Source organism: Tachyglossus aculeatus, chromosome X1 (assembly GCF_015852505.1).
Source record: "Tachyglossus aculeatus isolate mTacAcu1 chromosome X1, mTacAcu1.pri, whole genome shotgun sequence".
NCBI lineage: Eukaryota > Metazoa > Chordata > Mammalia > Monotremata > Tachyglossidae > Tachyglossus > Tachyglossus aculeatus.
Window position 1 is genome coordinate 94,057,290 of NC_052101.1, and position 16,671 is coordinate 94,073,960.

Sequence of the window (16,671 nt, forward strand, 5' to 3'; positions counted from 1 at the left end):
GTCTGTAAAAAGGGGATTAAGACTGTAAGTCCCATGTGGGACAGGGACTGCCTCCAACCTAATTGGCTTATGTCCAGTGCCTAGCATATGGTAAGCACTTAACAAATACCACTGTTGTTATGATTATTATTATTGGGAGAGTACAAGAAAAAAGACCCTTTCCGGGTCGCACATGGAGAGTTTCCACTACTCTACCAGTCTCGACTACGGGAGGGAGAGACAAGCAGAGGCATGCCCATTCCATTCCTAGCTTGGCCAGTGGCTAGCTAGCGGAAGGCAACTGCTACGAGTCAAAACTCACCAGTGCTGGGCAACAGCGGCATGGGAGAGATTCAAGGGTGGAGATTCAAGTTTACTGAACAAAAGGAGGCAATGGTAAACCACTTCCATATTTTTACCAAGAAAATTCTATGGATACACTACCAGAACAATTGCAGATGGAGGCGGGGCATTCTGGGAGAGACGTGTCTATGTTGATGCTGTGGGTTGGAGACGACTCGACAGCATAAGACAAGACAATACAACAGAGTTGGTAGGCGCACTCCCTTCCTATAATGAGCTTAAAGTCTTTGGATCAATTCCTTTCTAGAATTATGCAGTGTTTGGAGAACAGGTACAGTTGGGATGGAGCTGGGGAGCTTGTGTGGATTTTGGAGGGAAAACTCAGACAGATGGGTAAACCATCCTACCATGCTAGGGTTGCATTCTTGGAAAACCCTTCCATAAGGAAAACTCTCTCCATGGCACTCACCCGTTCCAAGCCCACGCACCCAACTCTTTCATCCCAAACTACAATAAGTTGTAACGAAACAGATTCATGTTGTCGGACTCTCTGACAGCGTTCTAGCCATAAGGGGTAGTGAAAAGCCGTAATGTAGCAGAGCTCAGCGTCCCTATATTTGGAGCCCTGGCGCTAATGCCTTCCTGGAAATGAGTTTAGGTGATCAGGATATGAAAATTAGAAAACTAAGACTATGACGATAAGTTTGTACGTGTTGTCAGCATGGGCTAGCGGCTAACGAGGCTGTCTATGGAACTTCTGATGACTTGGGCAGGGGAAACTGGTGGACATAACCAGACTGGCAGTAAACACACAGACGCCACTGGGCACATTGCTCTTGCTTTGAAGTCTGGATGTGGGTTTATTTGGTCCTGCTCGACTGCTGATGGTATGCTAAATACAGTAATAACACAGAGATGAAGGCGATCAGGTGAATAACAATGGCCTGAACATGCACCAGTGGAAAATTGGATCATGTGTTTATTTGGATTTTTTTATGATATTTGGTAAGCGCTCACTAGGGGTCAGACACTTTCCTAAGCGTTGGGGCATGTACAAGTAAATTAGGTGGAACGTGGTCTCCATCCCTCGTGAAACCCACTTATTTGCTAGCTCTTCACTGAATCAGAGAGCGGCAGGTTGAATCCATTTCTTCAGCCACACCTCAAATCCTCGTAGAGTGTTCTGGTAAACATCCCCTCTTTACAATTTCAAAATGCGGTGACTTTCACTGTTGTCTTGCAGGGGCGGCACCCAAAGACCTCTGGGATGGGCATTGCTTTTTTGTTAGTGCTCAGACAGAGACAAGCTTTCATCTCATTGCCAACGTCAGGAACTGCCCCCCTTAATTTAGATTGTTGACCCTGCCTTCTGAAAGCCCCACCCCCCCAGAGGCCCCACCCCCTTTGAACTCCAGAAAATATGGTTACTTTGCACATGGCCTTAGAAGCACCTTATTTCATTATCAAGCGCTATCAAGCTCGGAGCAGAGGTTTTGTGTCAGAGGTTGATGTAGTGTAACTGGACCACTTGTGTTACCATAAAATTTCACATGAAAGGAGCATGCGGAGAGGGTTTCTTTGGTGGGAATCGGTATATGAGACAGCAAGTGGCACTAACCAAAGTAATAAAGCGCTATTTTTTCTCCTGCAAATGGAATTAAAGGAAAAAAGCTGACCGAGGGGGGATATTTCATCAAATCAATGCTATTGTGTCCTCTAGTCTAAGCCATAAAACAAGAGTAACAGAGACATTCCCTTTGAACTTGAAATCCCTTTCTTAGCTGCCGCTATAACCCAAGTGAGAGGCAGAGGCTAGAAAGCAAAACCCCTCTCTGTTTCTGTTACCTCCCTCCTCCCACACCATGCCCCCCGCCCTCTTCTCGAAAAGCCTTAAGTGAGTTTGATTCTGCACCTTGGCTCATAAATTTTAAAAAAATATTATCATAATGTAGGTCAGTGAACTGAAACGCCACTGTACACCATGGGGGATTAAAGACTGAGATCCAGCCCTCTCCCTCTCCCACTAGGTCATATGACAATATAAACAAGAAATGCAAGGAGCCTTCAGCTTTCGCTTGCCCTAATCCTTTGTTTATGCAGCACTTAAACTGACTTTTGGGGTCGTCTCTGTCTGGCATTAAAGCCCTAAAGCTTTTTGAAGTTTCCCTGAAGTTAATAAAATTAGTCTGCCCTCATTGCTAGGCCCCTGCTTTGGAGGAGACTATATCCTTTACTGTCTTTGCGGCATTCAGCTTTTTAAGTTAATAATATTTTATAACCAAAAAAGGGCGGGGGGGGTGGCAGAGTGAGAGGAGAGAAAAAGAAAAGGCAGTGAGCTCTTCCAAAAGGCCATTTAGCTAATGAGTATGACTGTCTTCCTAGATGCTCTGAAAACTCGAAAGGTGATTAATGGGGAAATCCTTTGATTGGAGCTAAGTTGCTGGTAAAGCAACTGGAATTTTGAATTTCATGTAAGGGGATGACAGACACATTTGAACCCTTTGTTATTTTACAAGGATGACTTTTTAAAGAGATTTACCCAGAGCTAGCAAATTGACCCATCTCCTTTACACAGCATCTTCTCTGAAGCACATACTACTATTGATTATTATTTTTTAACCCTAACCATCACCTCCCACTGTTATCCCTAATTCGATCTTTCAAAGGGCTAGTCATTCTATGGCATAGCCAGGCACAATTTCTACAGAGCAGTGCCTATGAATACATATACCAACACACACAGTGAAGCACAATGCGTCCACCCATTGCAGCGTGCGTCTCCAACAGTAGTCCAGAGGCTTGGAAAAGGAGTACGATAGTTATGGATGCACCCAACTCCCGAATGAACACGTAGAAATATGAGCCAAGAAGGATAGATTGTTTGTGACTCAGCGTTCTGGAATCTTGTCTTCCAATTTGGGTTCAGTTCCTTTGTTTCTTAACTTGGCAATCTTAGTGGACTCCCTGGTGAGGCCTTGATGGGTGGGCGGGGCGGTACGATCATTGAGTTGCACCCTTAAGTAAGAACACATTTGATTTGTGTTTTTATTATTTCAAAGTTCTTTCACCTCAGTCACCAAACTTTATTCTCAGAAAAATCCCCGCGAAGTAGCGACAAGTGGGATATGCCCATTTTACAGATCAGAACCCATTTTACAGATCAGATTTAGACACAGGAAGATTGTGACATGACTGAGCTTTAACCACAAGCCAGTAGCATATTCAGGATTTGAACTCGGTTCTCCCAAATTAGAGCCATGCTTCTTTTTTTATGGTATTTGTTAAGCGCTTACTGTATGCCAGGCACTGTACTATGATCTGAGGTAGATACAAGCTAATCAGGATGAACACAGTCCATGTCCCACATAATAATAATAATAATAATAATTGTGGTATTTGTTGAGCACTCACTATGTGCCAGGCACTGTACTAAGTGCTGGGGTAGATACAAGGTAATCAGGTTGTCCCACGTGGAGCTCACAGTCTCAATCCCCATTTTACAGATGAGATAACTGAGTCCCAGTGAAGTGAAGTGACTTGCCCAAGGTCACACAACAGACAAGTGGCAGAGCCAGGATTAGAACCCAAGACCTTCTGACTCCCCGGCCTGTGCTCTTGCCATTAAGCCGCACTGCTTCCCCATCTTCCAGACGAGGTAACTGGGGCCCTGAGAAGTGAAGTGACGTGCCCAAGGTCACACAGCAGACAACTGGCAGAGCCAGGATTAGAACCCAGGCCCCCGGATTCCCAGGCCTGAGTTCTTTCCATTAGACCACACTGCTTCTCAAGGATCTTACGGTCTAGTGGGGGAGACAAACATGAAAATAAATTACAGATAGGGGATGCAGGCAAGTATAAGGATATGGACATAACTGTTATGGGGCTGGGGAGAAAGAAGTCCCTCGCCCCCTCCTCTTCCCTCCCCTCCCTCTTGGCCCCTGAGCCTTGAACAGAGCCATCCAGGGATTGACCATCACTGTTCTTCTCTACCCTCCAGCAGATTGAGCTGGTAGAGGCAAGTGCATGGGTTCCTGCAGTGTCTCCTTCGCCTTACCCCACAGTCCTGGGGTCTGAAAGCATAGCGTCCCATGTGACATCACAAGCGCTTAGTACAGTGCTCTGCACACAGTGCTCAATAAATACGATTGATTGACTGATCACTTTCAGGAGGCTATGGATCTTAGCTTTGTATATGGGACCCTCCCTCCCTAGTCACACAAACATCCCCAGTCTGTGGGGAAGGATGGCTACTTACGGTTACAGCCCTTGTCGGGCCAGTGCTCAAAATCAGCCTGCTTAGATCTGTATTAAGGCAGCTGTAATCTTATCGAATCTCCTTCAGACTACATTGGGTTTGTATTTACAGCATTAATAATGGTCCTGTTTTCATGCATGGGTTTCAAAAATATTAGGGCTCAGACCCTTGAGTGTCTGTTAAACTAGTATCTAGAGAATGCTTCTTCCCTTTTCTCCAGTTATTTCAAGCAATTTACCAATAATAATAATAATTGTGGTATTTAAGTGCTTACTATTCCCCAGGAATTGTTCTAAGCGCTGGGGTAGATACAAGATAATTGGGTTGGATTCAGTCACTGTCCCACAATAGGGCTCACAGTCTTGATCTCTGTTTTACAGATGAGGGAACTGAGGCCTAGAGAATTGAAATGACTTGCCCAGGGTCACATACTGGCAAGTGGCGGAGCCAGGTTTAGAACCCAGGTCCTTCTGACTCCCAGGCCCGTGCTCTATCCACTAGGCCATGCTGCTTCTCAACCCATACCAACCAACCCTTTAAATAATGCAGGTGAGAAGGTAGATACAATAGTGGTAATAGTAATGTGATTTAATCTTGGAGAAGTCAAAGTCCAGAGATATGAAGTGACCAGTAAATGACCTCAGAGCCACAAGCATTGGCGACAAAGCGGTTTTCTGGATCTTTCCCTCATTCATCTGAACCTATTTCTTCAAGAAATTAAGAACTTCAATTTGTACTAGCAACTCAATGTTAGAATTTCTGTAGTTTTGCAATTTCCATGGCCAGAATCTGCCATTTCTAGAAAAGCAGTCCACTACTATTGATATGTTTCTCTGTCAAATTGGTAACTTGCAACCTATAGGAGAGCAGGAATCTGAAGTGTAAAATTGAGAAGAGGTGTAGTAAAGGCATTTATTGAAAGCACCCACTGAGTGAAATGTACTGTATCAAGTGCTTAGTACAGTGCTCTCCACATAGTAAATGCTCAAAAGGTACGATTGAATGAAACACCCGGGCAAGTATAAAAGCCAAAGAACACCCTGCCCACAAGGAACTTACACTATTAAGGTTGTGGAGGAGCATCATGACTCACTCATTGATGAATCAATCAGTGGTATTTATTGAGCGCTTACTGTGTACTAAACACTGTACTAAGCACTTGAGAGAGTACAATACAACAGAGTTGATAGATACATTCCCTGCTCACAATGAGCTTATAGTCTATAGGTTAGACAGGCGTTAAATGAATAATTTACAAGATACCATTTGTAGATATGTACTTAAGTACTGTGGGGCTGAGCGTGGGGTGAATACCAAATGCCCCAAATGAATCTCGCTCTCAAAAAGCATTCCGTAGGCGACTCCAGAGGGGAATATGTGTGAATCAGGAGATATATATATAAAATGGATTTCACTTCCTCAAACTCCTTGTCGTCCCTCCCCCTCCCCTCCATTCATTCAATCGTATTTATTGAGCGCTTACTGTGTGCAGAGCACTGTACTAAGCGCCTGGGAAGTACAAGTTGTCAACATATAGAGATGGTCCCTACCCAACAACGGGCTCACAGTCTAGAAGGGGGAGACAGACAACAAAACAAAACATGGGGTCAGGTGTCAAGTCATCAGAAAAAATAGAAGTTAAGCTAGATGCACATCGACAAAATAAACAGAATAGTAAATATGTACAAGTAAAATAAATAGAGTAATAAATCTGTACGAACATATGTACAGGTGCTGTGGGGAGGGGAAGGAGGTAGGGCGGGGGGGATGGGGAAGGGGAGAGGAAAAAGTTACAGAAAGAAGAGGATTTAGATAGGAATATGAGGAGTTTGATTTTCATCCTATTAATTTTGAGGTGCTGGAGGGCTATCAACCTGGAGATAGCATGCAGACACGAGGAAATGTGAGGCTGCAGGTGGAGGGGAGAGGTTGGAGCTAGCAGTGGTCAATTTAGAAGTTATCCACAAAGAGGTGATAGCTGAAGCCAGAGGAGAGGATGAGCTCCCTGAGAGTGAATATAAAGTAAAATGAGCTAAAGGGACCCAGAACAGAGCCCTGAGGGACCCTCATAGGAACCTGCAAACGACATTGAGAAAAAGCAGCCAGAGGCAGAGTGAAAACCAGGAGATCATCCTGTCAGTGAAGCCAAGATCTGACTGTAAACTTCTTGCAGGCAGGGAATGAATCTGCCAACTGTTACACTGTACTCACTCAAATGCTTAGTACAGTGCTGTGCACACAGTAAGTGCTTAATTAGGAGGGGGAAAATAATCCACAATGTCAAAGATAGCTGAAAGGACAAGGGGGATGAGTTGGAGACCAGATCATTAGCTCTGGTGCAGAAGTCATTGGTGACTTTGGAGACTGCAGCTTTGCAGTGAGAGAGGCAGACACCAGATTATAGTAGGTGAAGAAGGGATTTGGAAGAGAGGAAAAAGAAGCATATAACCCATTCTGTGATTTAGAACAGGAAAAGAAGAAAAGTGGGGCAGCAGCCAGAAGAAGCAGTGGGATTGAGAAAGTACTTTTTAGTGCAGAGGCAATTTGAGCATGTTTGAAGGCAATGAGAAAGGAGCAATCAGAGTGAACTGAAGTGTTTTCGGAAGGTAAGGGAAGAAGGGGTTCTGATAGTTATCGAGGCAGCCTATTGGTGGCCAGTGGAACTTCTTGATCATTTTCATTAAGCATGAAGTAAATGTACAAAGATTGACAGTACATTATGAGCACGTCTGTTGTCTCCACCAGTCATTTGCTAATCTTAAAACCCAGTTTATTCCAGGTAGCAAGCAATCCTTTATCAACTGTCAGCACTATCTTCACAACATTGTTAAAATCTGCCCTTTTCTCCCAATCCAAACTGTTACCATGCTGATCCAAGTACTATCCTGCCTTGCCTACTGCATCTGCCTCTTCCCCGTCTCCTTCTCTCCCGATTCCAGCCCAAACTTCACCCTGCTGCCTAGATTATTTTTCTAAAAATAGTTCAGTCCATGCCGCCCCATTCCTCAAGAGTCTCCAATGGTTGACCATCTACCTCTGCATCAAACAAAAACTCCTTACCTTCAACTCTGAAGCACTCAACCAGCTCATCCCATCCTCATCTCATCTCACAAATCTCCTACTACAATCCAACCCTCACACTTCACTCCACTAGCTCCAGTTTACTCACTGTGCCCCGATTTTGCTGCTGACCCCTTCTCCACGTCCTCCTTCTGGCCTGGAAGGCCCTCCCAGTCCAAATACACCACGCCAGCACTCTCCCCACCTTCAGAGCATCTCCCATCTCTTGTCCCTGAAGATCTGACCATATACTTTGTTGAGAAAATTGAAACCATCAGGTGTGATCTCCCTAAAATCTCCACTGCTCCTTTCCAGTCCCTCCCTCCCCCTACCCCTTCTTGGATTCTCCCATCTTTCCCAGTAGTACCAGGAGACGATCTCCCCCTCCTCTCAAAATCCACCCCCTCCACCTGTGCCTGCTATCCCCATGCCTATGCAACTTATCAAAAAACTTGCCCCCTCCCTTCTTCCCTCCCTGATCACCATCTTCAACTGTCCATTCTCCAGTGGCTTCCTCTCCACCGATTTCAAACATGCTCATGTATCCCCTAGCCTAAAAAAAAAACTTAATTTAACCATTTAATAATGATAATAATGATGGTATTTGTTAAGCGCTTACTATGTGCCAAGCACTGTTCTAAGTGCTGGGGTAGTGACAAGGTAGTCAGGTTTTCCCACACGGGACTCACAGTCTTAATCCCCATTTTACAGATGAGGTAACTGAGGCACAGAGAAGTTAGATGACTTGCCCAAAGTCACACAGCTGATAAATGGCAGAGTTGGGATTAGAACCCACGACCTCTGACTCCCAAGCCCAGGCTCTTTTCACTAAGCCACGCTGTTTCTCTCCAAATTCCTTGAGTGAGTTGTCTGCACCCACTGCCTCCACTTTCATTCATTCATTCAATCGTATTTATTGAGCACTTACTGTGTGCAGAGCACTGTACTAAGCACTTGGGAAGTACAAGTTGGCAACATATCTTCTCCTCCAATTCTCTCCTTGACCCTCTCCAATCTGGCTTCCACCCCCTTCACTCCACCAAAACCTCCATCTCAAAAGTCACCAATGATCTTCTTGCCTCTACTCTTTGAACTCCTAGCTGCCTCAGACACCATGGACTATTTCCTTCTCCTGGAAACATTATCCAACCTTGGCTTCACCAACACTGTTCTCTCCTGGTTCTCCTATCTCTAGATTCTCCCAGACTCTATCTATATCCTTTTTTAAAAAAAAAAATGGTATTAAGCAGTTACTGTGTGTCAAACACTATTCTATGCTCTGGGGCAGATACAAGTTAATCAGGCCGAATACAGTCCCTGCCCCATGTGGGACTCATAGTCTAAGTAGGAGGGAGGAATCCCCATTTTGTAGTTGAGGAAACTGAGGCACCAAGAAGTTAAGTGACTTGCCCAAGGGCAAGCAGAGATTATTCTATCCTATTTATCCAATCTAACCTATCTTTAGAGTCCCCTAAACCCTAACTCTGTCTTATCTCTAGACTGCACATTTACTCTACTTTGAAGTTGTCAGAGAGAGAGAGAGAGTGTGTGGGTTTCACTTTGGGAATTTGGTATTTGCCTTACCATCAGCCCCACAGCACTTAGGTACATGTCTATAAATCATGTATTATAAATTATTTAATATCTCTTTCCTCTCTAGTTTAAACTCGTTGTGGGTGGGTAACCTGTCTACCAACTCTGTTGTATTCTCCTAAGTGCTCAGTAAAGTACTCTGCATGTAGTAAGCACCCAATAAATACAGTTGATTGATTGATTATCTCTTTGGCCACTTATTCTCAGTCTGTTTCATGGGCTGCTCCTCTGCCTCCCACCCGCTAACTGTGGGAATCACTCAAGGCTCAGTTCTCCTTCTATTCTCCATTTACACCCACTTCTTGGGACAACTCATGGCTCGTGCCTGTGAGGATAATTCTTAAAGCTACATCTACAGCCGTGATCTTTCTCCTTCCTTACAGTCTCTTATTTTCTCCTTCCGTTAGGACATCTCTTCTCAGATGTTCAGCCAACACCTCAAACTGAACATCTGCAAAACTGAACTCATCTTCCTACCCAAATCCTGCCCTCTCCCTGACATTCCCGTCACTGTAGAAAGCACCACCATCCTCCCTGTCTCACAAGCCCATAACCTTGCGTGATTCTCGACTATCTCTCATTCAACCCACACATGTTCAATCCGTCACCAAATCCTTCCCATTCAACCTTCACAACATCACTAAAAGCCATCCTTTTCTCTCTACCCAAACTGCTACCTCATTAATCCAAGCATTTATCCTGTCCCAACTTGATCAGTGCATCATCCTCCTTGCTGATTTCCCTGCCCCCATCTCTCCCCACTTCAGTCCATACTTCACTCTGTTGCCCAGGTCATTTTCCTATACAGTCGTTCAGCCATGTTTCCCCACTTCTCAACTACCTTCAGTGATTTCCTCTCCACCTCTGTATCAAGCAGAAACTCCTCACTATTGAATTTAAAACACTCAAAAATCACCTTGCCCCCTCTTACCTTACCTTCCCAGTTTCTTACTACAATCCAGCCCACACATTTCAGTCTTCTAATGCCAACCTACTCACGGCACCTTAATCTAGTCTATTTTTCCACCAACCTCTCACCCACATCCCGCCTCTGGCCTGGAAATCCTTCCCTCTTCATATTGGACAATCACTCTTCTCACCTTCCAAGCCTTATTGAAGGCACATCTCCTCCAAGAGGCCTTCACCAATTTAAGCCCTCATTTCCTCTTCTCCCAATCCCTTCTGCATTACCCTTACACTTGGATTTGCACCCTTCATTCACTCCATCCTCAGCCCCATAGCACTTATGTACAGATCCATACTTCCCAAGCGCTTAGTACAGTGCTCTGCACACAGTAAGCGCTCAATAAATACAATTGAATGAATGAATGAATCCGTAATTTACTTTTTTAGATAATGTCTGTGTCCCGCTCTCGACTATATGTTCCTTGTGGACAGGGAATGTGTCTGATAATTCTGTTGTAATGTACTCTCCTAAGCACTTAGTACCGTGCTCGGCACACTGTAAGCACTCAACAAATACAATTGATTGATGGAGAGAATACTTCTCACAACCCTGTGTACAAGGCAGGGGCAGATAATAATTTGAGAGAGAATATCCAAAAAGCACTCGGAGTTCCTCCAAGAGAGCTTTTTTTAAAAAAAATTAAAAATAAATGGCAAGGGCAGTTAATAGGTTGAGAGAGAATATCTGAAAAACTCTTTGTTCCTCCAAGACAGCTGCTAAATAAATGCCTCATCTTCATCATCATCATCATAGTTATTCCAAGAGTTGTAGCTGTAAATCATCCCTTTGCAGTGCAATTAGCCCTTCAAGCAGCTGTTTCCAGCTCAGTAGAGAAAGGAACCAACACATCTGTGTTTTTCCCTCCCACATATAAAGGCTGTTGTTACTGCTCCAAGGAGCTCCTGCGTCTTAAAATATTCACACCTCTTGAGCTTAGGTTCACTTGGTTGCATCTTCAGCTTTAGAATGCCTCCAGAGGGTGGTTATCTCACCATGCCCTCAACACCCTTCCTGATTGCTTAATTAAGAATTCAGACTTGGGCCCGGTCCTTCCAACATCCCCAGACCTTGAAATCGGAAATCAATACACCTCCTCTCTTTGGATTTTTGGTTTAACACACCAGCGACATGGTTTCTGTTGGAGCTTTAGGATTAGGCTGTAAGCAGAGGTGAATTATTACAGGACTCACATAGAGCCATTTGGTTTATTGACATCTGTCTGCTCTCTCACTGAATCCCGGGAAGGGATGAATGGATAAGGACAGCAGTTCAGCTGGAGGAAAATGTAGCTAGGATTTTGGAAATGCTAAATGTGTCCAGTCTTCTAGGAAGTGAAATGCTGATTATAAGGATTGTCCCTCTGTATAGTAATGCAGCTTTGCATTCTTTGCCTAAGAGCCGCATTATGTTTGGGAAATATGGATCATCTTTTTTTTTAATTTGTTTAGTGGGTAAATGAAGGCATAGAGAGGGCGAGTGCAGCTAAGTCACATTATGGGCAGGGAACGTGTCTGCTAATTCTGTCATATTTTACTCCTTCAAGCGCTTAGTACAATGCTCAGCACATAGTAAGCGCTCAGTGGGTACCACTGATTGACTGATGGATCAGAATCCAACTCAGCCATCACCCCGACAAGAGACAACTTTTTTGTGTGCCAATTGTGGCCGAGACTGTGGGTTCCTCATTGGCCTTTTCAGCCACCCACACTCATATTAATCATTTGATGGTATTTACTGAGCACTTACTGTGTGCAGAGCACTGTATTTACTAAGCACTTGGAACAATACAACACAAGTTCATAGGTGAACTTTACTTCAGTGGTGTCTTGTTCAAATGTGAAGGGCAACTAGTTATACCACTCAGAATTCCATCTGTTGAAGGGGTTTTTTTTTGTTTGGTTTGTTTTTGTGTGGTATTTGTTAAGCGCTTATTGTGTGCCAGGCACTGTAATAAATGTGGAGGTAGATACAAGTTGATCAGGTAGGACACAGTCCCTGTCCCACATAGGGCTCACAATCTCAAGGTGGGGAGAACAGGCATTTAATCCCTGTTTTACAAATGAGGAAACTGAGGCCCAGAGAAGTCAAATGATTGACAGAGGCCACACAGTAGACGAGTGGCAGAGCCAGGATTAGTAACCATGTCCCCTGACTCTAAGGCCTATGCTCTTCCCAATAGGCAACAATGTTTCCCTACTATACAAGGTGTATTGGGAATACACCACATGGATGGTCTGATGCCTGACCAGGGCATTACAGGTAAGTAAATGCCCCCTCGCCCCTTCGTCCCCTGGGCCCAGATTAAGTAATCCGCCTTGAATGGATGTTGGAGGACTCTCTGCCCAGAGTTGGTGTGAGATTTTCAAGGCATGAAGAAACTGCTGAGAGGAAAACCTAAGAAGTTGTTCATCTGGGGAGGTGACTTGATTTTGAAATGGATGATCAGATGGTAGTGAACTGATCACATCTCATTTAGAGGAATCAATTTTCAATAAGGACCTCATTGACCTTTGATGACACAGTACATCATTTCAACATGACAAAACAGATGAAGTTATGGTTTTTCCATCACCTAAAATTTTGGGATTAGAAGGTTGTGAATCCATTTTTCAAGAAAGAAGTTAAATTTATAAAAATGATTAAGGAATGAGACTGGAGAAGCAGCATCCTGGCTCTGCCAACTGTCAGCTGTGTGACTTTGGACAGGTCACTTAACTTCTCTGTGCCTCAGTTACCTAATCTGTAAAATGGGGATTAAAACTGTGAGCCCCCCGTGGGACAACCTGATCACCTTGTAACCTCCCCAGCGCCTAGAACAGTGCTTTGCACATAGTAAGCACTTAACAAATACCATAATTATTATTATTATTTAAGGGAGAGAGGAGTTCCAAGGTTCAGAAAAAATTAGCGGGCTATAAAGTTCTTTAAAGTAAATTGTACAAATTATTTCCTAAAGTTGAAAAACCCTACCCTAATCAGCAGAAGCAGCTTCTGCTTATGCAGCTTCCTGCAAAAATTCATAATTGCAACCTCTCATTTATTTAATGATATGTTTTGAATTGCCCCAATGAAGAATAAACAGTAGTTTAGTGAAGTTTATCATTTCTGTATATAGCACATAAATCAATTTCATATTACTTTTTAGCAATTCAGATAATGTATGACTGTAGACTGTTATTTAGACTGTTCCTAGATTGTAAGCTCACTGTGGGCAGGGAATGTGTCTACCAACTCTGTATCGTACTCTGCCAAGCACTTAGTACGGTGCTGCGCACGTAGTAAACACTCAATAAATACCATTGATGACAATACCATTGATGATATTACCTCAGGACTAATGTACCCCATGATACAACCATTCACTATGCAACCACCTTTTCAAGGAATATAAGCCTTGAATCTTTTTTCTTTTTTCTTAATGCTTACTATGTGCCAGGCCCTGTAATGAGCGCTGGGGTAGGTACAATCTAATAATCATGTTGGACATAGTCCCTGTCCCACATAGGGCTCACAGTCTCAATTCCAAATTTACAGATGAGGTAACTGAGTCCCAGAGAAGTTAAGTGACTTACCCAAGGTCACAGAGCAGACAGGTGACGGAGCTGGGATTAGAACCCAGGTTCTTCAGAGTCCCAGGCCTGTGCCCTATCCACTAGGCCATGCTGCTTCTCATGGGGCAGGCCTATATTCTTTATTAAGGTATTTTTGAAAATCCATATATTTAAAGTATCATACTAAAAAGTATATGGAACTTAAGAAAATACATGGTCTGTGTCTTCAAAGGGCTTGCCTATTCCTTTAACCCAGCAAACTAGTACTTTAAATGCACCCATTGTGCTGAAAGAGAAATGGTGTCCATCCTTTTACAAAACTGGGAATGGAGAAGTTTTCACTTAGTCCCTTTTTCTGTAGAATTTTCTTTTGCGACTTGGAGAATGGGAGGAGACAGTGACTCATGTGAATAGCAGAAATGGGCCAATAAAAGCATTTCACTGATTTGAATGTTTAACTTATCCTATAAACCAACGATGAGAAGAATTTGGTGTCTGTTGGGATTTCACAGGAATATCAAGGGAGGGTTTCAAGCCAGGTTTGTGTTTTCCCGGGATCCAAGAGTAAGAAATGTTCCTGTTTTGTATTCTGGAAGACTAACTTTTGTTATATCTGCCGTTCCAAGACCTAGGTTGCCTGTAAATGACAAAAGCATAGAAAAACTCAAAATTGTAGTCCCAAAGAGGAAGACAAAATATTAAATAAAATACACATCAGAATAAAGGAAGTAAAATGAAGGGGGCAGGAAGGAATATGTGTGTGAATGAATCATCAATACTATATCTTTTTTAGACAAGTTGCCCCAGGCAGGTGCTATTTATAAGCAGACTCTTTCTTCTCAGTGAGAAGAAATCTAGAAACAACAGCAGTGAGTCTCCTGGGAATCTCAATAAGGCCTTGGGCTGATGTGAGCAGACTAATGATTTTGTTTGTTTTTTTTCTTTTGTATGTGTGTATGTGTGTTTGGGGGGGACGGGGTAGGTGATGGATGATTACAGTGTAATTGGCCGTTCACTGTTTAAAAAGGAGACCAACATCCAGCTCTTTGTGGGCCTTAAAGTCAAACTGTCAACAGGAGAGGATGGAGTCATCGAAGGCGGCTTTGGACAGAGCGGCAAATTCAAAATCCGGATTCCTAGTAAGTGTTTGTTCTTTCAGACTTGGATTATTTACTCCTATTCAAAGGCGCCTTGTGTCATGCAGGGGCACTGTTCAAACGAGTACTGTCCCATCAACTTGACAGGAGTCATGAGGGTAATGCTGACCCAAGATTAAAAGGGAGCAGAGTGCAGTGCCTTCGTCCCAATTGGTAGTGCGCCCCTCAGCCCCCCCACCCGCTTAATATTGGAAGATTTTGGACTGGATCCAATAGGGCCCCCTCATCCACAGAACCGAGGAGGGGACTTTCAGGGCCCTGTTTGTTCCACTGATCGCTTGCTGACTCATACTGTACTCGTGTAGCAGGAGATTCTTTGTGCAGAAGGAAGTGTGGAAAGTATGCATTCATTTTTTGGTCTGAGGTACATTCTTTTTCAGAAACTCCCACTCTGAGAGAGGCACAGAGAACCAGATTAGTTGACAAAGCAAGATCTGGAGTTGGGAAGAACCGGCAGTTCTGACGTTCCCCTTATTTGCACGTTTTTTGCTGCGATGCTCCAGGTGTTAAGCTGCTTTTCGTGGTCCAAGATGAATGGTCTCGTTTTGTCTGCTGATTTTGAAATGGAGGGTGGCAAGGGCTTTAATATTTGTATTGAAACCCATTTAAGATTTATATGTGGCATGGTGGTGAAGTGTCTCTATATCATAGGATATGTGGGTTCAGCTTCACTGAAAAGTGAATGAAACTACCATTTCGTAGCATCCTGCATCTGGGGTGTCAGTCCCAACTGGATTTAAGAGATGTCAAGTTTCACTCTATCTTATAGTAGCAGTAATGGTATTTGGGGAGGGTAATGGGTCCAGCCAGATTACCTTGTATCGACACCGGTGTTTAGTACAGTGCTTGTCACATAGTAAGCCACAAATGCCGCAATTATTAGCATGACCATAATCATTAGGGGCAACTTTTCAGTTTGTACGATTTTTAATGAGGCTGAGGACTGGGAGGGGACAAGCTTCAAAGAGTTTATAGTTCAGAAAGCCACCATTTGGGGGCCTTTTCAACCCTACCTGATTGGCAGCTCTCAAGCCTTGTCAGAGACCCTGAGGGAGCAAGGCTGGGAGTCCAGCTCGAAAAACTGTGGGGGCAATTGTCCCTCTGAAATGGGGACCTATGATACTCAGAACCTGGTAAAGTACAACAGAAGCTAAAGACATGGAGAAGCAGCCTGGTCTAGTGAAAAGAGCACAGACCTGGGATTCACAAGACCCGAGTTCTAATCTCAGCTCTGCCACTCCCCTACTGGGTGATCTTGGACAAGTCACTTCACGTTTCTGTGCCTCAGTTTCTTTATCTGTGATGGTGGTCGAATGCCTGTTCTCCCTCCCCCTTAAACTGTGAGCTCCGTGAGGAACTGGGTCTGTGTCTGAACTAATTAACTTGTACTACCCCAGTGTTTAGTACAGTGCTCGTCACATAGTAAGTGCTTAAGAAGTACTATTATTATTATTATCATCATTGTCGTATTTTTCTGCCCACGGAGGAGTTTTTGTATTAGTTACCCTGTGATCTCTTCCATTGTAATTGCTTATAAAAATCTCTTATACATCCCAGCAAAGATAAATTCACCTCTTGCACCTGAGGAGATCACTGATGTTCGAGGAATGCGTGAAAACTGGACTCTAGTAAATACCTCTCACAGAATTGAGGCTGTGATTTTTTCCTCTCACTGAGGCCCCAATTCAGTGGCAATCACTTGATGAGGCCCCATTTCAGTGGCAGTCCCTAAGTTTGTAGGCCAATCCTGGCATCTTCCTCTAGAAATTTAAAGATTTCCACTGAACTGGGGGGCTCATCTGGACA

General features: G+C 43.8%; 1 protein-coding gene across 1 annotated transcript in view; it reads left to right on the top strand.

The window, feature by feature from the left end:
- Positions 1–16,671, top strand: part of EEFSEC (eukaryotic elongation factor, selenocysteine-tRNA specific) — a 319,718-nt gene that overhangs the window by 215,225 nt on the left and 87,822 nt on the right. Inside the window, exon 6 of the mRNA XM_038740228.1 lies at positions 14,691–14,847. Within this exon, the coding sequence (XP_038596156.1) occupies positions 14,691–14,847 (157 nt within the window). The remainder of the gene's footprint in view (positions 1–14,690; positions 14,848–16,671) is intronic.